This window comes from Notolepis coatsorum, assembly GCF_963971535.1.
Source record: "Notolepis coatsorum genome assembly, chromosome: 11".
In the NCBI taxonomy this organism is placed as follows: Eukaryota; Metazoa; Chordata; class Actinopteri; order Aulopiformes; family Paralepididae; genus Notolepis; species Notolepis coatsorum.
In genome coordinates, this window is record NC_140175.1 from 100995507 (window position 1) to 101020063 (window position 24557).

Consider the following 24557-nt stretch of genomic DNA (forward strand, 5'->3'; position numbering starts at 1 on the left):
ATATCCCGGGAGCGGAAGGAACTCCGGATATTCTTAGGCACGAAAGCAGGATTAGGTCGCAGAGTGACACCGCAATCGGTCCGAAAAGACAGGCACTCTGGACGTACCGAGAGAGCACAGAGCTCACCTACGCGTTTAGCGGAAGTGACAGCCAGTAGGAACGCGGTCTTGAAGGACAGCTGTCCCAACGGCGCCTGCTCGAGCGGCTCAAACGGGGCCAAGGACAACCGACCGAGGACCAATTGAAGATCCCAAGTCGGAGCCAAGGAGCGTTGCACCGGCTTAACGCGTCGAGCGCCAAGCAGGAAACGCTTCACAAGAGGGTGGCTGAACAAGACATCCCCTCAAACCCCTCATGATAAGAGGATATAGCTGCTGCATATACCCTCACCGTCGAAGCCGACAGTCTATCAAGGAGAGACTGGAGGTAACTAAGGACAGCATCCAGGGGGCAGGAGACTGAGTCCCGGCCCCCCGCCTTACACCACACTTGGAACATACGTCATCTGCCCGCGTAAGCGCGACAGTGGAGGGAGCATGCGCATTCCAGATGGTAACACCATCAGGATCAAGAACCTGCACCCCTCAACGTACCCGTCCCAACAACTGACCTAACAGATGTATGGGGAAGAATCCCTGGTGGCACGGCATCGGTCCCAGACCTGCCTGGCCATGTCCAGACGTAATCCTCACCCGTCAGGATGAGGACCGCCCCGCGACAGTACCTCTGCACCCACATTCTCCCTGCCGGGGATGTGGGGAGCCCTCAGGCCGCGCAGATGGAGGACGCCCATAGCCAGCCGCCCGCCGCCTGGTGCAGACAGGGGGAGCGTACTCCTCCCTGTCTGTCGATACACGACACTGACGTCGTATCGTCCGTCCTGATCAACACCATTTGTGGACCAGAAGGACCGCTTTCAACACCAACACATTGAACGTAGCGCAGACCGGGCAGCATGGTTTGCCAGCTGCCCCCTACTGCGTTGGCCCGATGCGTCACCAGCGAGGGAGGCGTCGGTGAAAACGCGACGTGAGACAGCGCCGTAACCGTCCTAGGACGGAACCTCCCGAGCGTGTTGACAACACGCTCTGAGATGGATGCCCATAGCCCTCCAACCGTTGACTGGGAAGAGGAGTACTCTACATCCAGTCTACAGCAACCCCAGGCTGGTAGAGACCTGCCTGGTATGAGACCTGACGATCCACCTTGACCGCGAAGGACCAGAACGTCATCAGGGCAGAACACTCCGTAACCCCGGACGACGCAGAGGCCCCAGTGCGGCCTCCACGCACTTGGTGAAGATGCGGGGAGCCAGAGAAAACCGAACGGCAGCCTCTGGTACTCATACGCTAACCCTGCAAAGGAAGCGTAGGTAAGCCCTAGGATGGAAGATCGGGGATGCGCATACGCATCCTACAGGTCTATGGAACCAGACCCCCACCTGACAGTGTTCAACAGGTAGGAGACGATCCAAAAAATGCTGAACCTTCCCATGGGACAGGTCCAGCCTGGGTCTTACACCCCTCCCTCCCGACTTCTCGGGCAGAGAACACCGGGAGGAGAACGCCACGACGATGGCTTGCTTCGTCCACAGAGATTGGATCTCGTTGAGCAGAGCTGTCACAGCTGGAGACCCTGACAATAGGGTCTGTACCAAACCTGAAAACGGGTGGGGTTGTGTAAACACAAGTCCCCGCCTCAGCGTTCTCTCCATCCACCTCGACATATGGTAGTCATATGTGACGACACTCCCAACGCACCCGCCGTCACGTGGCGCAGGTCCGCCAGGAACTGTAGATAGTTGGCCCGGTCCCCCCGCTGTGCGTGGCCAAACCTGGAACCGTGCGAGGAGCGCGTTCTGTGTCGGAACACCTGACCCTGACACCACCCACGAGGCAATCGCACCCAAGGGGGAACCCCGACAGAAAGGGCCGGTCTGATACGGGGGGCTTCCGATGAAAAAAGCCCCTCCACTGAACACCCCTCCAGAACATGCTGAAGGAGTTGTTCTGCAGCCGGACATGCAAGGTGTAAGGCCCCCATGGGTTCCTACACACCGTAGCCCTGCAGTGATATTACTACCACCCCAAATCATGTGAGCTGCGACCACTTGCCAATATTTCAGGAGTGGGAGGCACCAACATGATACCTGGCCTGGCGAAGGCGAGGCCGGGGAAGCCCGCACTGTGTGCCTCAAAAGGTTTCGAGCCCCCCTGCTGACAACACTTAAGTTGACAGACGTAACACCAGGCTCAACCAACACAGTTCAAGGTGTGGGAGCCGCTTGACAGCACAACATTCTCACGGACAAACCCAGGCTCAGCCATCAACTGGGTGTCAGCCCCTGTCCCCATGAGAAGCGAAAAGGGGGGCCGCCCGCGCATCAACGAAGGCACGCGGCCCGCAGCCAAAGGAAACAATCAGAGCCCACTTCTTCCGCTGGTGTTGGGGAAGGGAGTGATCGGAGAGCGGGCTGCTCGCGGCAGGACGGTGACGGCTTGTTTGTTCAAGCCGAACCCATCCTACATGGCCGATCCCTCGGCCGCCAAGGCTGTCGGCCTTGTGGACACCTGTCGAATCAACGCCCAGGATACCTCTGGTGGGGGAAAACATGGCCGCCTGTCGAGGGCCTCGTCATCGCCGCTGACGAGGCCGTGCTCTCTCTTCTTCTGGCTGCGCGGTGTGAGGCGGTGTAGGGCCTAGGACAATACCGCCCGCGCTCCAGCAGAAGACCAAAATCCCCTGCGGAGAGGGGAACCCTGAGCGGTTATAGCTTGCGGCTGGGTCAAAGCTAATAACGTCAACAACCTCGCGCGATGTGTCGACGTCGGCTGGCCCTCAAGGCCCCTCCACCAGACACCATTTTTTTAATAGAAAAAAACAGCAATTCGAACACAGTTCTAATCGTTGCCAATTCCATACCGTGGCGGTACAAGCCTTAACAGCCCACCAGCCACTCACCAGGCCGACCCACCCATGGTGTCGGCCGGGCGGGGCATTGTTTCAATATGTCAAAAAACAAAGGACTGATGTTAACACGGAGCACCAGTGGTGATTGCAAACAGCAACCTCCACTGTGGTGTGCACCATGAAAGGGTTAAATGAATAAAAGAGCTAAACCACAAAATACTGTAGAATGAGCAAACCCATACACACAAAGTTAAGGGGAGATGGACCAGAGCAAACTAGTCCCGCCTTCATTCAAAATATTCACAACAGGACACCAGCCCTAGTTTAGCCCATTTACCAAAAAAGGTAAACAAAGCCCCCCCCCGCACTACTCCCCCAGTATACCGATTGACCGTCAGTATGAATGGTTGAGAGGAGAGAAAACTGTAGCAAGACAGACCTTCTCATAGCAGAGTGACAAAACGAAACAATAGCCCACTACACAGGGCCGCCTCAGGGGGTGGGGGGCCTCGCGTCTAAATACGCACAGGGCCTCACATTTCTCCCAGGCGGCCCTGCCCTTATACTACTGCAGCCTAGCGCGAGGCGATGCGGGACCCAGAACAACAATTGCCTGCGCACAGACACGCAACATGTTTACCATGTCGGCTGGACCCATAGCCCCACTACCCGACGCCAACCCAGATGGGAACACCGTTCAACAAACCCAGCCGGAACACAAGGTAACATACCTGACTAGGCAACCTAGCCACGGCCTACCCTGTTGTCAACCCATTTACCCGAAAAAAGGTAAATAGGACTCAGCAAAAAAAACCACAACAGCTACCGACTGACCTTCATTGATGAACCGGGCAAGAGGAGGGAGAGTGACAACATCTCACGGCGGAGACATTAGAACAGCGTAGCAATTAGCAGTAGTAATAGCATGCGGCATTAGCGATAGCATGTAGCATAGCATTAGATGTTTTAGTAGCACGCCCAAGACAGCTTGGAAACCGTTCCCTGCAGTGAACGTTCACCAAACCATCCTGCCCCCGGTGCCAACACACAACATGGTTGTGTAACAAAACAAACCAGCATTACTAACACTAATACCCATGCCTGAAGACACAGGGCCTACCTGGGTACAAGCTGGCCCGACAGCCAGTCTTGTACAGCTGAACCTCGATGTGCTGTCATCAAACGAGGAACATCAACATAGCCCCGTCGTGTCGCCAAAAACATGCGTTGAAGATGCCAGGGGCCAGCAACCTCTGGTAAGCTTTCAACATTATGACTCTGATCTTTTTCATCCTGCTAGTTATCGTATGGTGCACGCATCCATTACGCTGGGACGAAAATAGAGGAAGAGTGTTTGGTGACCAGAGTCACGGTTATATGGGCGGTGCCACCATGGGGGCGGGGCCCCATACAGGTGGGGTGCATGTATTTGTTCGTGGGAGATACAGTAGGTATCATAGGAGATAAGGGGTATCTCATAAGGCTCAGAGCGGGACGCGAAGCAAATACGATATATAACCTTCTGTAGTGTGGTTGTGAAAGGGTTAACCCTTTGTCGTGTGGCAGTGAAAGGGTTAACCGTCTGTAGTGTCGCATTGAAAGGGTTAACCCTTTGGAAGTGTGGTAGTGAAAGGGTTAAAGGGCACATATTATACTCATTTTCAACAACTTAATATGAATAGAATAGAATAGAATATCTTTATTAAATAAAAATTGTATCAAGCACATTTGACATAATATCCAAACGTTGTCCTCTGCATTTAACCCCGATTTAATCTCTGAGGTCCCCAAAACATGTTTTTTGCTGAAAATACCACTCAGGTGATGCATTCTAGCAGCCTTTATGCCCCTCTCAGTCCCGTTATCGAGCGGCGGTTTCTGTCTGTAGCTTTAAATGTAAACGAGCTGCAGCTGCCCACCGCCGCTCTCCGACAGGCTCATGAAATTCAGATCAAACTGTCCAATTAGGCGTCGCAGATCAAATATGAGGGTAAGAGATCCAGCAATTGCACGCATGTCCTATTTCTCGCCCTGTAATGTTGTCAGAGACACATTTTAGATAACTGCTCGTGGGAAAGGAGAAAGTCCACGAGCGAGCCTCCATTTTGTACACACACGTTTTTCACACACGAGTCAAGGATTGTTGCACTTGCGGATCGTCTACAATCCCCCCACGCCACGGTACGACGGAGAGGCAGATGTGACTGGGTTGTCTTACTTCAGTTTGTGTGTTAGTAGGCCCATCAGAGACCTAAATGCAGGGGTGTAAAAAGTACCCAGAAATTATACTTAAGTATGGGTACCATCTCAAAATATTACTCAAGTAAAAGTCAGAGTAACTGGCTAAAAGTTAAAAAAAAAAGTTTCTACTTTTAATTGTACTTAAGTACTAAAAAAGTACTTTTATTCCGGGGCAATGAAATGTTCCGTTTCGTCCTCTACATCACTCGTACTATCGTTTGTGGCCATCTTCTGTAGCTCGTCACTCTGACTGTCTATTCTTCTGATAGCAGGTGTTTAATCAAAGATCCCCGCTTTCTAGTCTTGCACAAGGACCAATCAGCATGGGTATGGGCGGGTTTATTTTCCATTGATGGGGATTTGATTGGCTGTTTTTAAATAAAGCGCGGCCGCAGGATTAATAACGTTAACGTTAGTTCAGCCAGAGAAACAAATATACTAATTAAAAGGGTTGGACCTGCGAGATTTGTACTTTGTAGGTCTGCATTTTTTTATGTAAGGAGTAAAAAGTATGTTTTTTTTCTCTGAAATGTAATTGAGTAAAAGTACAAGTATAAAAACCTAATAATACTTGAGTAAAGTACAAATCCCCCAAAAACAGTACTTAAGTATTGTAACGAAGTACAATTACTCAAGTACTTTACACCCCTGGTTGCCCCCATCACCCTTGCTAGAAGCATAATGTTGAACGTCAAGGTTGGTGTGTGTTTTCCCCGCAGAGACATCGTGGAGCGCAGCAGGAAGACCCGCGGGGCCCAGAGAATCAACGCCATGCTGGCGGGCATCGTGGCCGCCTTCGCCCTCTGCTGGCTGCCCCTGACCGTCTTCAACACGCTGTTCGACTGGCACCACCAGGCGCTGCCCTCCTGCCAGCACGACGCCGTCTTCTCCGCCTGCCACCTGACCGCCATGGCCTCCACCTGCGTCAACCCCGTGGTCTACGGCTTCCTCAACAGCAACTTCCAGCGGGAGCTCAAGTCCACGCTGCAGCGCTGCCAGTGTGCCACCGGGGGGGCCGGCGGCGGGGCTCCGGAGAGCTACGAGAGCTTCCCCCTCTCCACGGTGGGCAGCGAGGGCTTGACCAAGGCCACTTCCTGTACCGCCGCCGCCTCGCCCAGGCCGGCGCCCCCCAGCCCCAGCGCGGCGGCAGTGGCGGCGGTGTGCAGCTAACCGGAAGGGGGGGGGGGGGGGGGGCGGCGACGCTTAGCCCCCGAGAAGTGGCCAACGAGTTTGATTGATTGATTGAAAACTTTATTAACAGATTGCAGAATGGGTACAATACAGTACGGCTCAATACACACAATTGTTAAGGGGATGCAGACCAGAGAAAGACTTTAGTCTTGTTTGCATCAGGGTCCCCCATTTAGCTCTGTGTGTGATTGTTTTGGAAGTGTCTGACTAACTGGCAGCAGCATGTGTGTGCTGTAGCCATTAGCTGTAACAGACACGCTGTTACAAAACTGTCCAAAATATCAATTAGAGCAGAGTGGAATGAGTCCCGACATGACTCGGCATGACTTTCAATTCCATAATTGTGCTACGGGAGTGGAACGGCTGTAATTCAGTTGGGCGGACTGGGCAAGGGAAGGATAAAACAACACAGAGAGTTGGGTTTCTATGGCGATGGACCACAGCATCGAAAGCCTGGGAGTTAACCACTGAGGAACTACAGATAACACGTCAAGAGAGAGAGAGAGAGAGAGAGAGAGAGAGAGAGAGAGAGAGAGAGAGAGAGAGAGAGAGAGAGCGGCGCACGTCAACCGTTTGACTGACTAACCGAAAGAGAGGAAGAGAGAGAGCGAGGGGACAAACCAGGAGAGACTAGGAAAGTTATTAGCCTCCAGTCGCAGGCAGGTGAGCTCTGTTGCCATGGCGATGGGCTTCACTCCGAGCGCTGTGTGTGTGTGTGTGGGTGTGTGTGTGTGTGTCCTCGGGAAAAGTGCCGCCATAATTAGCAGTGGCGATGCGATGTAGCGTCCCTGTCAGACAGACACACACGTCCTCACATGGCAGCGCTGTTGGCCCAGGCTCGCGGGTGTGGCCACCCTCCAGGAGAAAGAGAGCGCAGGACACGGACCGGTCTGACACACACGTCCGCACATGGCAGCGCTGTTGGCCCAGGCTCGCGGGTGTGGCCACCCTCCAGGAGAAACGGAGCGCAGGACACGGACCGGTCTGACTTGGCCTCGACCGGCCCGGGCTAACAGCGGCTGTGGCTCCAACGCCGGCCTCACTCGTCATCTGGTAACTCCTCCCGGGTCCCTGGAGAGGCTCCAGGCAGCAGGGGGCCCAGAGGCTGGTGGTGGTGGTGGTGGTGAAGCAGGTCGTCTGCAGGCTGAGGGGCCTGATGGGAACGTAGGCCAAGTAAGGTTCCGATGCCCCATTGTCCTCGACATTGTGATGAGATTGCAGCATGTCCCAAGGTTACTGGATGTAAAATACACTCAGTTGTAATCATAGTGATGAATTCAGGAAGGCTTTTGAACACAGCCAGCCCACAGTCTGTAAGCCGAATCATCCCTGTGTCTCCCTGTCGATGGGAACTCCGGGGAACAAGCGCTAAAAGACTCGTGTAAAGAAGGGACAGTGTGTGGGAGCTACAGCCGTCACTCGGCTCTGAACTTATATTGATGTTATGATTGTGATCATGGAAAACGTGTGAACAATTATTGTGTTCATGGATGCTATTGGTGAATAAACAAAGGTCTGTTCGTTTTGTAAATGAGTAGCATTACACTTGGTGTTTGGTTTTTTTTCTTTTTTTTCCAGAGACGCGGCACGGTATAACGTGTGCTCTCAATGTGAAATCAATTTTCAAGGGCAGTTCTGATGTAACCTACTCTTGATTAGCCTCTGTGACTCTGTTTGTGTTGTTTTGAATTGCTAATCAATCTTTTGGTATTTGGTTGGTAGTGGTTTGTTAATTTCCCCCACGTATATAAAATTACCATCTGCTAATTAACTGAGAAAGAGAGAGAGAGACACAGAGAGAGAGAAAGAGAGATAGTATATGGTGTGTATGTATGCGTGGGTGTGTGTGTGCGTGTGTGCGTGTGTGTGTGTGTGTGTGTGTGTGTGTGTGTGTGTGTGTGTGTGTGTGTGTGTGTGTGTGTGTGTGTGTGTGTGTGTGCACCCATCAATGAATGTGCATTATGTGCCTGTGTGTAAGTAGGTGTGTCTATGCATGCACATGTATGCATGCACAGTGTGTCCATGTGTGTGTGTGTGTGTTTGTCTAACAAGTTCTCTGACCAGCATCTTAAACCTTATGGGCTCAACAGATGATCACTGTGAACAAAATCGGTGTGCGTTGGCTGAGCCATGTTGTGGAGAGCGGCGGCGCCCAAACAGGCGGCATCGCTGGGGGTTCCCCTTGGCGTGTTTCAACTTTGACCTCGGCGGCCAATGACCTCACAAAGCGCTAGCGATGACAAATACGGCTTCATGTGATGTAAGCAAAAGCAACTTCCACTCTGGATTGGATTTTACGTGGTTTGATCAATTAAGCATGTCTTGGTTTTGGGTTTTAATGGGAAAATGTACCACTATTGTATGAATGAATGAATCTTTATTTAGAACATGATTAAAAAAAGAATTAAAAAAAAGAATAAAAAAGACAAACAACGAAAAATATACATATCACTGTTAGAAAAGGAGTACGAAGAAGCCTAAGCTTATCATGCCCTACCCATATCCGCCACTTCCAAGTGGGAACATTAATTAATACTTAAATTATATAATGGAGAATATCCATATTGCCAATAATTCTTCATTCTTAACATTGAAAACAACATAAAATAAATAAATAATATCAGTATCCATAATGTAGTACAAAAGAAAAAGAAAACAACAGATAATAGTCACCTCCCCTTTCCTCTTTTTGGTAATTTGCACGTTACCGATGTCAGACCTCCAGTCCCCCACACCCCAGTTACCGACCTCTGACCTCCAGTCCCCCACACCCCAGTTACCGACCTCTGACCTCCAGTCCCCCACACCCCAGTTAGCGACCTCTGACCTCCAGTCCCCCACACCCCAGTTACCGACCTCTGACCTCCAGTCCCCCACACCCTGGTTACTGACCTCGCTGGAGCAAAATACAAGAACTTGTAGGCAAAAGATGGAAAACGCCTCAAACACCTCTCCCTGTACTCCCTGTAATTGGCCAGTGTAGCGGGGAATACCGAGAGGCAGAGGCAGAAGATGCTTGAATGACCAAAATGGTCATTTTATTAAACACAAAACATTACAAAAAGTTTATTAAACACAAACATAAAGTATTTACAAAAAGTTTATTAAACACAAACATACTTACAAAACGTTTATTAACACTTTCCGTGCCACGCCTCTGTGTCCTATTTACCCCATTGAATGCCACCGCTCTATTCAATGACAGAGCACTCGCATTTGTGAACGCATAAACTATATCTTCAATTACGTGTCTAATACGACCGTCGCTTATCAATGACTTGTTTGCAGTCAACATTGTCGAAACGGATTGTTTTTTTAATCGGTTAATTTCCATTTGATACCATTTTGAAAAACGCTCGTTTTTTGAAACGTTAAAAAAATAAATCTGCAGGAAACGTGTTTTACTGTAATACACAAACACGTTGTCATTTTTCGGCCTATTTATGAATAGTTTTCAAATAAACGCTAGATTATCGATAGTATATGTGTACTTATGCACGCTATAGAAGCGGGCTGAAAAATCTATTCTCTTATTTCCTGATCAGCACACACTCACAGCCACACACACACATATGGGACACGTTGATATATAGGTGAAAACAGCTCTGATTATCCCAAGACTGGTAAAATAGATTCCTTACCTCAGATCAGATGTTCTCCAAAAAGATTATTCCAATTCCTGATCGCCATTCCAAATATCGATCGCATTTATTGATCCAACGCTAGGTGGTCAAAAGACATATTCCACGCTGTTCTGGTGGTGGGCAATGACTTGGATCGTCTCCGGTTACTTGTCTGACAAGTAAAATGTGGATTCCGGACTCTTTTTTCCCCCATGCGTTTCATTCAGTGCAATCCAATGGGGTACAGTACCATCCGGAGAGACGATAGGGGGCGGCATTTTCCCTGTTCGAGCTCAGACAGATCCCCACTGGTAACGTGAGGCTAGATTGATGAAAAATGAATGGCGGCTGGCACTCCACGGTTGGCATGAACTAACGAGAAATCTCGTCGTTGGCACTGAAAGTGTTAAACAAAAACATAAAGTACTTACAAAAACATTTATTAAACACAAACAGGACGTACTTACAAAATGTGAAACTCTAAAACACAGGTTTCCTTGACCAAATCGAGAACCAAACTAAACTGAAAACCAAAAACCACTTCTAGAAAACTGAGCCAATAGAGCTGGCCTGGGACAGGTCCTCTTGGAGCTTCGCTCGGAGCCCCTAATGTGGCCCCTGGTGTGGCCCCTGGTGTGGCTGTCGCCTCGTTAGCCACTGCTCTGGCATCGGGAGCCACCCGTCTCACCAGCCACCTGGACGAGACAAGTGGCAGAAAATATTCTTGTTGTTGTTTAAAGACAATCGACCTGAAGCCTCTTTGGTGAACAGTGGTGGTCTCATCACTGTCTTTTCCTCATCTACCCTGATACCCTCATCGACCTTATATTACATTACATGGCAAATAGTATCGCATGATAGCCTTCCTCCTAGCCGCTTGTTCACCACGACGATGGAACAACTACACCAGGGGTTCTTAAACCTTTTTATACCACGACCCCATTTTTATTCAGGATTTTTTTTGGCGACCCCACACTTAATGTATTGAGTAATTTCAATGTGGAATTAAGGAATATGAAAATAAAAGCACACGTTGTTGAACTTGATCATGCATATTTATTAGAACATTTTATTACAGCACTATGTTATCAATACACATTTATAAAACGAGGTATATTTAGCCAAAATATGTTGCCAGAACTTTAAAAAAACGTATTGATTTTTTTATAGATTTTTTTTTTTACTTTTACTTGCCAATGCACTATCCCACTGTCACCTACCCACGACCCCACTTTGGGTCGCGACCCGTAGTTTGAGAACCGCTGAACTAGACACAGTACCTGCGCCCCAACCTCACTGTGACCAAAGAACATGATTCTTATCATCTGTTTGCATTATTATTACCTCAATCAAGTCATTGACTTGTGACCCGTCCCCTGGCCGTCCCCCTGGTGCTGCTCGTCCCCTGGCCGTCCCCCTGGTGCTGCTCGTCCCCTGGCCGTCCCCCTGGTGCTGCTCGTCCCCTGGCCGTCCCCCTGGTGCTGCCCGTCCCCTGGCCGTCCCCCTGGTGCTGCTCGTCCCCTGGTTGTCCCCCTGGTGCTGCTCGTTGAGTTCTGGTCTCTGGCCGGGAACCGGCTTCCTGCTCCGTCATAGGAGCCCGCACACCCAATCACCTGTCGCCATGGTGACGCCTGCCAGTTGGGCCCTGACACCTCTACGGCACACATTTAACCCTTTCACTACCACACTACCAAAGGGTTAACCCTTTCACTGTGACAATAGAGAAGGTTAACCCTTTCAATTAGAAGAAGAAGAAGAAGAAGAAAAAGAAGATGACTTTATTGTCAATGTACACAAAGCGATTTAAATGTGACTTTTTTTTCATATCCCTCCTAGTTACACATACAGAGTACACTGGTCAGAGGTCAGGGCCACCCACTCTGGAGCAGCACGTTTAGGGTTCAATGTCTTTGCTCAAGGGAACTGTGAATCGAATACACCCTCCTCCTGTCAGTGGCGGGGATCGAACCAATGACCTTTCGGTTATTGGCCGGCCTCTTTACCTCTAGACCACTTAACCCGTTCACTACCATACATTGTTACTTTAAACATGTCTATTTTATCATGTCTATTTTATTATCTTCTACTTATTTGATTTACTATTGTATTATTGCACAATCAAAGCGGGCATGGCCACCCGCATTTCACTGCCCTGGTATGTATGTGACAAATAAACCTCTTGAATCTTGAATCTATTGTCGCAAAGGGTTAACCATTTGGTAGTGTGGTAGTGAAAGGGTTAAACAATGTGTGGGGGTTCCTGCCCCCCCTCCTGGCCACTGCAGCTCTCTGATGAAGTACGGAGGCAGATGTGTCTACTTGGCTATTTGTCAGGCTCACTGCACAGATTGATATTCATCAAGCTTATTCCCCCAAAAATATATCAACAGAAGATGAGTTAGCGTCCATTTATTCATGCATTTTGCATCAGATACTCAACCCACACAGTCCTGGCAGTTCCCTCCATTAATAATCATACTTCAACGTCTCTTTGATTTGGCTGCTGGTTATGTAAGGATATATGCTGCGAGATAAACTAGAGATGGATTAAGGCTGAAATTGCCTGAGGGATAAAGGATAACAGAGGGGTCGGCAGATAATTTCATCGTAGCGTGACATCACAGGGAGGAGCAGAGGGGGCGGGGCTCCCAGGGGGGCTGCATGCATAAACGACACGCTGTGCATCAGAGCTGCAATCTGATTCCCCACAATGTGTGAATACTAGGGCTGACCCCGACTAGTCCAATAGTCGACTTATCGATCGAAAGGAGCCGTAGTCGACTGTCAACCTCTTAGTCGAATGCAATAGAAACATTTTAAAGTAGAATTCATTTTTCTTCTTTTTTTTCTTTCCAAAAGCAAAAGAGGCCTAGAAGCATGGCTAACGCTAATGGCGCGCATACCAGCGCAAAACGGACACAGAGGCACTGAAAGAGGATAATAATGAACACACTAGACAAATATCAAGATTTATTACATGGCGTTTTAACATTCGCCGAAATGCTTGATTGTGATTGGTCAATAGCCCCTGACAGCGGTGAATAATTTTTCGATAATTATTGTTTTTCGCAGCTGGAGCAATCAAGCCCACTGACACACACTGTTTCAGTGCAATCAGACACACCTGCCGGCTGCCGGCGATAATAATAATCACTTTATTTGGGCTGACAGAGCCACAGAACAACTGCGTCTGCATTTGATCTCGTCAAACATAGTAGAAACATAGTAGAAACATAGAGATGAAGCCATGTGGCGTCGCCACACACAGCACTTCCTTGGAGATTAAGGAGGGATTGAAGGATTTCACTGCAAGACTATATGTTAAAACCACAGCTCCGCGCTCGTGAATAATAACGCCGCTGCCATGAAATTCCTGTTGAGGAGAAATGTGTTGGTGGTTCCCCGTGTTGTCCTCACACGCCTCGTGACGGGACTGGATGTGCAGTTTCTCTATTTCTGTTTCCTTGGTTACCGGTTGTTATTTGTGAAACCCGGTTGTTATTTGTGAAACTCATGCATGAACTAACACACACACGCACACTCTGAAGAAGCAATTCATCATCCGGCTGACACACAGTGAGGTGGTCTAATTGTGTGAAAGCAGCCCCATCAACATCTGACCTACCAAGCGAGCACACAAACACAGACACACACACACACACACACACACACACAGAGACATACAAACACACACACACACACACACACACACACACACAGATACATACAAACAGACAGAGACACACACACAGACAGAGAGAGACACACACACAAACACAGACACACACACACAGGCAGAGAGACACACATACATACACACACACACACACACACAGTGACAGACAGATACACAAACACAGACACACACACAGGCAGAGAGACACACACAGACACACACAAACACAGGCAGAGAGACACACACAGATAGACACACATACACACACAAACACAGGCAGAGAGACACACAGATAGACACACACACACACAGATAGACACACAGACACACACAAACACAGGCAGAGAGACACACAGATAGACACACACACACAGATAGACACACAGACACACACACAGTGACAGACAGACACAGACACACACACAGGCACACACAGACATACAGACACAGACATACAGACACACACACAGAAACACACACAGAGACACACAGACACACGCACAGACACACACAGACAGACTAGCCTACAAACAACAGCTTGTTGAGTCATCACTGTCATGATCATCACTTGCTCATCAACTAACTCAACTATTGGAACTCAACATAGTAGCCTAACAACATTACTGTTGCTTCATTCGTCTGAAGAACAACAGCTGTAATGTCAACAACAAACGTTCAGCGAACTAAAGCAAGTCGTAGATCAAGTTGAGCTAACTCAAGGTGAATGTATTGATACAGTATCTCAGCCTCCCACAGCCTCTCACAGCTTCCCACTGTTTAGTGGATGGAGAACTCACAGGGATAATAATAATTTGCTAAATCAATAATCATCATTTGATGCAATTTAATGGTCACTAGTATACAGTAAAGTGCCTAATGTCGCGTTCTTTCCACAAGACCATTATACTGAAATAATCTGTAATTATAAATTGAAAGTATTTTATTTCTCGCTGGCATAATAATTATCTAAAATGTGTTTGCCCTCACAAAGCATTAAGTATTCATTAGTGTGCGTGTATGTGTGCATCTGTGTGTTAAGTGTATGCTTTGATCTGTGTGTCTGTGTGGGTGTGTATGTGTATGTGTTTGATGTGTGTACATGAGCGGTCAGGCGTGTGTGCGCGGGTCATTAACCACCCTCTTTAGTGTTTGCAGTCTCTAATCATCGCACAATCATGCGTACAGTTGGTCGACAACACTACAGCACTTAGAACGCCTCATCTAATGACCCAACACTGTGCACTGTGGTCAATGCTATTCAACACTAATATTCCATAATGTTTGCAGAGGCTATCATGAGGCCAGGTTGAAATGTAAATCTGTCGTATGGCTATCAGAATAACTTTTTTCTTATCAAGAAGTGAAATAAATGTCTAAATAGATTTATGAAGTTTACTAGAGGTAACATTTTAATAAATGCAACAGTTCATCTGTCGTATGGCTATCAGAATAAATGTTTCTTATCAAGAAGTGAAATAAATGTCTAAATAGATTTACGAAGTTTACTAGAGGTAACATTTTAATAAATGCAACAGTTCATCTGTCGTATGGCTATCAGAATACATTTTTCTTATCAAGAAGTGAATTAAATGTCTTAAATAGATGTATGAAGTTTACGGAGGTAAAATTGTATTAAACTGAATGTTTTTTAATCTTTCTGGCATGTTCATGTTTACTTTGATATAAGCTGCTTTTTCTATGATGTCGCTGGGGGTCCTGTGTGTGTGTGTGTGTGTGTGTGTGTGTGTGTGTGTGTGTGTGTGTGTGTGTGTGTGTGTGTGTGTGTGTGTGTGTGTGTGTGTGTGTGTGTGTGTGTGTGTGTGTGTGTGTGTGTGTGTGCGTGCGTGCGTGCGTGCGTGCGTGCGTGCGTGCGTGTGTGTTACAAATGTTTAATCCACGTTGTGTGTCATTTTGTAACACATCTGCATGCCTTAATATACTAAAAAATAAACAATGCATAGATTCATACAAACATAATCTCTCTCAATCATCACTTATGACCGACTAGTGTGTGTGGTGGTATCTTTATCTGCAGAGACCCCTCCCTCTACCTGTATCTTCTTATTTTGGACATTTCTGGGTGTCAGCCTTTGGGGCAGTGAGTGCATGTTATGTGCACGTTGCATGCATGTATCCCCTCCCCACTTTCCATTTCCCCCATGTGGAATGCACCCGATTGGGTTAGCGGGCTAGTGGGCAGTCCCTAGGGGCCGGATGCACAAAACCTCTTAAGTTTTATCCTTAACACTTTGGATGCCACACCTGAGATTTCTCGGGTTTACCCCCCGACCGTTGAATGCCCATCACGAGATTTTTTTTTTTTTTTTATTTTTTTTTTTTTATTATTAGCGTTCTGAAATCATATTGCATCAAGCAAGCCTACCGTTGGAGATCCAGGCACCGCCGGTGCTCAGATGTGAAAAAAGCGCCCCCTATCGTCTCCCAGATGGTAAATCACCCTTTTGGATTGGACTCAATGAAAGTGAATGGGAGAACGGATTTCTGACTCCACATTTTACTTCTCACTGATGTAACCGGGGTCTACCAGAGTTCATTCTGGAACCTTGGTGCCACGGCGAATATGTGTTATACTGTACACACGGTGGATCAATACAATTATCGATTTTTTCGAATGGTGATCAGGAATTGGAATATACCATTTGGATACCATCTGATGTCAGGTAAGGAATCTATGTTATCAGTCTTAGGATAATCAGACTCGTTTTCACGGAGATATAAGCGTTTCCACTATATGTGATATTGCTGTTTCACTGTAAAAGCCATCAGGAAATAAGAGCAGCGATTATCAGCGCGCGGCACGAGCGTGCGTGCGCACACATATACTATCGATCATCTAACGTTTATTTGAAAACGATTCATAAATAGGCCGACAAATGACAACGTTCTGGAATATTCCAGTAAAAGACGATTATCATCATAGGGTTGTTTTTTCCGCGAAAACAAGTGATTTTCAAAATGCTATCAAACGGAAATGGAGCGATAAAAAAACAATCTGCCTTGACAATGTTGACTGGAAAATGAGTCTTTGATAAGCGACGGGCCGATTAGACACATAGCCATAATTTAAAACATAGATTAGGCCAGTGGTTCTCAAACATTTTACACCAAGTACCACCTGAGAACGTAGCTGGCTCTCCAAGTACCACCATATGACCGGCGTTAAAATACAGTCTATTCAGCTATGCACAGTTCACACAGGAGGCAAATGTATTCCTAATACCATTATTTATTGTTAACTTTTGTCAGACACAGCCACAATGTACAAAGGGATAGCACTAGAACTAGCAAACGCTTCCACACAACTCATACAATGCAAGGGGCATTGAGAACATAATAACTAACATTCTCACATAGCAAGTGAGAAAATTAAGAACAACTGTATTTCAGCAAATGTACTTAATTCTCTCTCTCTATCTCTCTCTCTCTCAGGTCGCTTTCACACAGGGGCTGTTTGGTCCGGACTTTCGGACCAGAATTCGATAGTCCGGTTTTTCGGGTCTGTGTGAATGCGCGTCGAACTCGGTTCGCGGACCAAACAGTCGAACTCTGGTCCGCCTGAAAACGTCGGTCTCGGTTCGGCTTCAGCGGACCAAACGCGAACCAAATATAGGAAGTGATTATTATTACCACTGCTCGCAGCACTCACTGCAAAACAAGCACACTGCATCTAATCTCTCTCTCTATCTATCTATCTATCTATCTATCTATCTATCTATCTATCTATCTATCTATCTATCTATCTATCTATCTATCTATCTATCTATCTATCTATCTATCTATCTATCTATCTATCTATCTATCTATCTATCTATCTATCTATCTATCTATCTATCTATCTATCTATCTATCTATCTATCTATCTATCTATCTATATATCTAAGCATCTTGGGAAGAAGGAAGAAAAAACGCGGCTTATTATTATTACCGAGGCGCACTGCATTAATAATGGATCAATGCCACGTCAATACTATTATTATTATATTATTATTATTGGTCTACAAGTTGTTTAACGAGAGGATGGTGGTAATGTGCTTCAATAGAACAATGGATCAATGCCATGTCAAAACTCGCTCCGCTGATCTGGAGGGCTCGCAGACAGTCCACACACAGACTCACACACGCGCGCGCGCACACACGGCTTGCAGCCACACACACATTTCCACTGTCCAATAGACAAGCGCCCTTTTCGACCGCGTGACATTGTTCAGAAGGTCTCGGTCCGCCTATGTGAACGCAGGCAAACCAAATGAAGAATGCAACAATGAGTCCACCAAAACTATATGTGAAAGCGACCTCACTCTCTCTCTCTCTCTCTCACACAGCAAGCAATTGTCCGTCATTCTCTCTCTCTCTCTCTCTCTCTCACACACACACACACACACACACACACACACACACACACACACACACACACACACACACACACACACACACACACACACACACACACACACACACACACACACACACACACAATTATTTTGTTACAAAAACTTAATTTCCTGCATTCTGGTGCAGGAATATTTGAATTTTTACCCTTTAAATGGCAGTGTTTGTGATGGGCATCACAAATTATTGTAAAAAAGAAAAGAAAACACATATTCAATACATTTTTGAATGTTTACCCTTTAAATGCCAGTTTGTGTGATGGCATCACAAATTATTGTTAAAAAAAAACACACAAAAAGTAAAATATTTTATATTTTATATATATATATATATATATATATATCAAATGCAAAGTAAATTTTTCTGGGGGGGATTATTACAGGCTAGGCATGTGTCAATGATTAGCAGCAATTACAAAAAAATCTAAAAATAAATGGTTATGATCAGGGCTGAAGTTGAATTAAACATTTATGACTGTTTAGACTGCATTACTCTCTGTCACAGTGATCTCCTGGTTGTTCCCCACTTAGATTATCTAACTATTGCGCCGCCGCAACCAGAAACACTGGCCTGGCCTGCTTCTAAGTTCAGTGGCCTGACTGCAAACATTTTTTTTTCTTTTTTTTTTTTTGCTTTTTTGGAAATGTTTTCAAGTACCACCAGCAGTACCACCAAGTACCACTAATGGTACGCGTACCACAGTTTGAGAACCACTGGATTAGGCGATATTAAGTTAACATTTGAATGGGTTTGGGCATCAAGGGGGTAAAAAGGAAAACACGGCGTGGCATCCAAAGTGTTAAGTATGACACTTAAGGCTTAATTTGTCCTTAGCTCAATCCTGGAGATAAAACCTGAGCTCAAGGGAACTATGTCTAAGCTTTATATGAACATATTCGAGATGGAGGACTCGTCACTCTCAATAATAAAAGGGCACTGGGAAAAGGACTTTGAAATAGACATATCAGAAGAGGTGTGGTCAAGAATACTAAAAAAAATGTCACGCTTCATCTATCTGTGCGAGACACAGGCTTATTCAATTTAAGATTGTACATCGGCTACATATATCCAAACTCAAACTGTCAAAAATGTTCCCTGAGGTTAGTCCTACTTGTTGTAACAGATGCAAACAAGCCCCGGCCGGTCTGTATCACACATTTTGGTCATGTCCTAGCCTAGCAGACTTCTGGTCGTCCATATTTAAGCTCTACTCAGACCTGACAGGTCGGGTACTGGAACCGTGTCACTTCCTGGGTTTTTTTGGTGTTCTTTCCGACGACTTACATCTACCAAAAGCACAACTGAACTGCATCGCTTACTCCCTTCTAGCAAGACGTCTCATTCTCATTCTCATTCATTTCCAACTTAGGAGGCTGTCCAAGGTCAAACCTTTTTTATCCCGTTCCGTTTTTGAAACGGTTATCCATGCTTTTATGACCTCTCGCCTTGATTACTGTAATGCCCTGTACGTGGGCGTCAGTCAGGCCTTCCTCTCTCGTTTGCAGTTGGTGCAAAACGCTGCTGCCCGTCTGCTGACGGGAACGCGAAAGCGGGAGCACATTTCCCCTGTGCTGGCTGCCCTCCACTGGCTTCCTGTGCGTTTTAGGATTGATTTGAAGGTTTTACTGTTTGTTTTTAAATGTTTGAACGGCTTGGCACCGGGTTACCTCTCAGACCTGCTGTAACCCTATGTTCCTCCAAGGTCCCTCAGGTCCTCTGACCAGCTCCTCTTGGCCGTTCCAAACTCCAGGCTGAAGCTTAGGGGGGACCGTGCTTTTGCAGTGGCAGCCCCAAAGCTCTGGAATGAGCTGCCACTGCATGTTAGGCAGGCCCCCACTCTGCAGGTGTTTAAATCACACCTCAAAACACACTTATTTGCTCTGGCTTTTGTTTTTTAAACCGTTTTTGAGAGACTGGCCTTTTTTATGTGACACATTGTACTCTTTTATTATGTGCTTTTATTCAATTTTTATGTTTTATGTTTTATCCCATGTTTGTGGACTTGTACAGCACTTTGGTCAACTTTGTTGTTTTAAATGTGCTATATAAATAAAGTGGATTGGATTGGATTGGATTGGATTGGATTCTTATGAACTGGAAAGATGAACAATCTCCCTCATTTGGCAGGTGGATTTGCGAAGTAATGTACCATTTAAAAGTTGAAAAGATTAAATATACTTTACGGGGATCAAGTGGGAAATTTGATGTGGTGTGGCAACCCTTTATCTTGTATGTGGAACGGTTGACTACGTCTCTCACCTCTTGAAACAAGGACACTGTTTATATATATATATATATATATATATATATATATATATATATATATATATATATATATATATATATATATATATATATATTTTTTTTTTTATATATATTTTGTTTTACCATTATTATTATTATATATATTTCTTTCTACATCTTTTTTGGTGTTGGTCTGTTTTTTGTTTGTTTTTTGTTTGTTTTGTCGATAAGTGTATGTATGTCACGTTCGTATTGTCTACTCTAATGTCTAAAAAAACTAATAAAAATATCAAATATAAAAAAAAAATTCCTTAGCTGAGGGTATTGCTTAACCCTTTCACTACCACACTACAGAAGGTTAACCTTTCACTACCACGATACAGACGGTTAACTGTCTGTAGTATGGCAGTGAAAGGGTTAACCTTCTGTATTGTCGCAGTGAAAGGGTTAACCATTTGGTAGTGTGGTAGTGAAAGGGTTAAGGGTGTTGCACAGAATCCCTTCAATGGTTTCCTTAGTTAAGGAAGACGTTAAAGAATTTGTACTGCAGTGAAAGGGATTTTTCAGGTGAAAGAATCTACAGTTTCCATGGAGACTGCTCCTGTGTGCTCTGTGCACTTGTAGTATACAGTGAAAGAAAAGAAAGCCAAAAAAAAGATTTAATTAGAGGGAAAGATTATACTACTAAAGGAATACAATAAAGCACATACGGAAAAGTACATTTGATCTGCAAATAACAGCAAACAAAAAACTAAGAATGTGGGAGGCAATTGCATCAAAAATGTATTCAAGATTAGTATGAGAATAGTATGATCATTTAGACTAGCTCCTCTAAATGAATGGAAGTGAATGAGGAGCCTGACACCTGGGAGGAGTGGTCGCTAGTTTATAGAGTTCAGATTGCTGAAACTTGACAACTTCTACTAAAGCTCTCCAAGCTCAACGACAAGGTAAATAGAATCCAAGCAGCTAATGTTGACGCTGCTATTGTGGTTGTGGGTGATTTCAATAGCGCCAACCTGAGAAGAGTATTGCCAGACTTCTACCAGCATGTGACTTGTAACACCAGAGGCGGTAATATTTTAGACCATCGTTACTCGCAATTTATGTGTGGATACAAGTCTCATTCTGCCAGTGGATTCGGCAAGTGTGATCATGACGCCATCTTTCTTTCACCGCAGTATAAACAAAGTATATCCCGCATTTCATTGTATACCTGTATGCCGTGACAATTAAAACTCTTGACTTGACTTGTATCAAGAGCGCGCCGGTAGTCTCGCAAGATGTGCCGAAATGGTCTGTGGAGTCAGAGGAAACGCTATAGGCTGCACTTGAATGTACAGACTGGGGGGTGTTCCGCGATAACACAGATAACATTAATGACTACACAGAGACAGTGCTGGACTTTGTTTGTACTTTGGTGGAAAAAACAATCCCCACTACCACAATTAGAGTTTACCCAAACCAAAAGCCCTGGGTAGACAAATCCGTCCGTGAGGCTCTGAAAGCGCGCACCTCAGCATACAAGTCCGGGCTTGTGGCAGGCAACATGAATGACCACAAGGTGGCGAGATACAACGTCAGGAGGACAGTAATAGAAGCAAAGAGGCGCTACAGGGATAAAATTGAACTTCAATATGAACAGGCTGACTCTAGAGCTATGTGGCAGGGCCTCAGAACGATGACAGATTACAAAGGCACCTCCCTCAAGCTGAACAGTGACATCTCCTTAGCAAATTATCTCAATACCTTCTATGCGAGGTTTGAGGCTGGGAATAACAACACCAGCCTACAAACCACTGCAATGGAGGGGGGGACACTGCTGATGGAGACTCAGTGTTCAGGGTAACAGAACATGAGGTGAGGAGGACCTTTAAGAAAGTGAATATCAGGAAGGCAGCAGGACCGGACGGTATCCCCGGCCACGTCCTAAAAGTCTGTGCCGACCAACTGGCCCCGGTATTCACTGACATATTTAACCTGTCCTTGGAACAGGCTGTCATCCCCACCTGTCTGAAGAAGTCCACTATTATCCCTGTACCCAAAAAATCCAAGCCTGCTTGCCTCAGCGACTACCGCCCTGTAGCTCTCACCTCCATAGCCATGAAGTGCTTTGAGAAGCTAGTAAAGGGCTACATCTGCTCCTCCCTCCCCATCAACCTGGACCCCCTGCAATTTGCATACCGCCCCAACAGGTCCACGGAGGACGCCATAGCCCATGTGCTGCACACAGCAGCATCACACCTGGACAAGAGGCAGGGGAACTATGTGAGAATGCTGTTCATCGACTACAGCTCAGCATTCAATACCATAGTCCCCTCCAAACTCATAGCCAAGCTCAGGGACCTGGGCTTGAACTATGACCTCTGCCAGTGGGTATTGGACTTCCTGACGGGTAGACCCCGGGTGCTAAGAGCAGGCAACTGCACCTCCTCATCCATCACGCTCAACATAGGGGCCCCCCAGGGCTGTGTTCTGAGTCCCCTCCTCTACTCCCTGTACACACATGACTGTGTGGCACAGCGGAACGACAACACAATCATCAAATTTGCTGATGACACAGTAGTGGTGGGCCTGATCTCTGCCAACGACGAGAGGGCCTACCTGGAAGAGGTAGAGAATCTGTCGCAGTGGTGTCAGGAGAACTGCCTCTCCCTGAACGTCAGCAAAACAAAAGAGATGATTGTGGACTTCAGGAGGTCGGGGGTCAGGGACTACAGCCCCCTCAGCATCAACGGGGCACCGGTTGAGAGAGTGAACAGTTTTAAGTACCTCAGAGTCCACATATCCGAGGACTTGACATGGACCACACACATTGACAGTGTTGTGAAGAAGGTACGGCAACGCCTCTACTTCCTAAGGAAGGCGCCTAAGGAAGTTCCAAGTCAGTCAGAAGATCCTTAAGAACTGGCAATATCACCTCCTGGTTTGGGAATAGCACCGCACAAGACCGTAGCAGACTACAGAGAGTGGCCCGTTCAGCCGAACGCACAATTAGAGGGGGGCTTCCCAATATACTAATATACAATATACTATATAGTGCAAAGCAGAAATGGGATGAGGTACAATTTAGGTACAATTTACAGTAAGGTGTAATGAGGTATGGGTTGTAGTGCAAATTCTTTACCAATAAATATAAAGTGTGTTTAGGTATTCTAAAGTGTGTAAAGTGGGTGCTGCAGTGAGTTGTTTGTTTAAGTGAGTGTGTGTACGTGTGGATGTGTGTGCTGTGAGTGCGTTTGATGGTTTTTACATAGTGTTATTGTTCGTTGAGCATCCTGATGGCCTGGGGATAGAAGCTTCTTCTGAGTCTTTCTGTGCTTGCCATGAGACTCCGGTATCGATTGCCTGACCGCAGCAGTTCAAAGAGGCAGTTGTTTGGGTGGCTGGAGTCTTTGATAATTCTCTTAGCCTTACCCATGCACCGCTTGTTATAAATGTTCTGGAGAGTGGGAAGCCCCCCTCCAATTGTGCGTTCGGCTGAACGGGCCACTCTCTGTAGTCTGCTACGGTCTTGTGCTAATATATTGCTGACGCAGTTTTTTTATTTTGACATTGCCCATTACCACCATCCTCTCGCTAAACAACTTGTACACCGAAGACACAGAGAAAACGAACTCTGGTCCGATAGTCCGGACCAAACAGCTCTGGTGTGAAAGCACCCTTAGTCTGCCTCTAAATGTTAAGAATGACTACTTAGTCTGCCTTTAAACGTTAAGAACGACTACTTAGTCTGCCTTTAAATGTTAAGAACGACTACTTAGTCTGCCTTTAAACGTTAAGAATGACTACTTAGTCTGCCTTTAAACGTTAAGAACGACTATTTAGTCTGCCTAGTCTAAACGTTAAGAACGACTACTTAGTACAAATTCCACAAATTATATTACATAAACAGGGAATCAAATGTATCGGGGCCAAGCAGCACTGAACACTTAAGGGTACACATAGCACACATACACAGACAGACAGACACACACACAGACAGAGACACACAAACAGACAGAGATACACACACATACACAGACACACACACAGACAGACAGACACACACACACACAGACAGACAGAGACACACACAAACAGACAGAGACACACACACAAACAGACACACACACAGAGACACACACACAGATAGACACAGACACACACAGAGACACAAAGACACAAAGACACACAGACACAGAGACACACACACACACAGATAGACACACACACAGACACAGTCATTGGCAGATTTTTGTCTTGTACCCAGTGGGCCAGC

The 24557-nt window shown here is 46.3% G+C and overlaps 1 protein-coding gene across 1 annotated transcript in view; it reads left to right on the top strand.

The window, feature by feature from the left end:
- Window positions 1-6322, top strand: part of npy8ar (neuropeptide Y receptor Y8a) — a gene marked incomplete at both ends in the record, with an annotated part of 145343 nt that extends 139021 nt beyond the window's left edge. The window contains one exon of the mRNA XM_084325024.1: window positions 5872-6322. Coding sequence (XP_084181150.1) covers window positions 5872-6322 — 451 coding nt within the window. The remainder of the gene's footprint in view (window positions 1-5871) is intronic.
- Between the last annotated feature and the right edge of the window lie 18235 nt (window positions 6323-24557).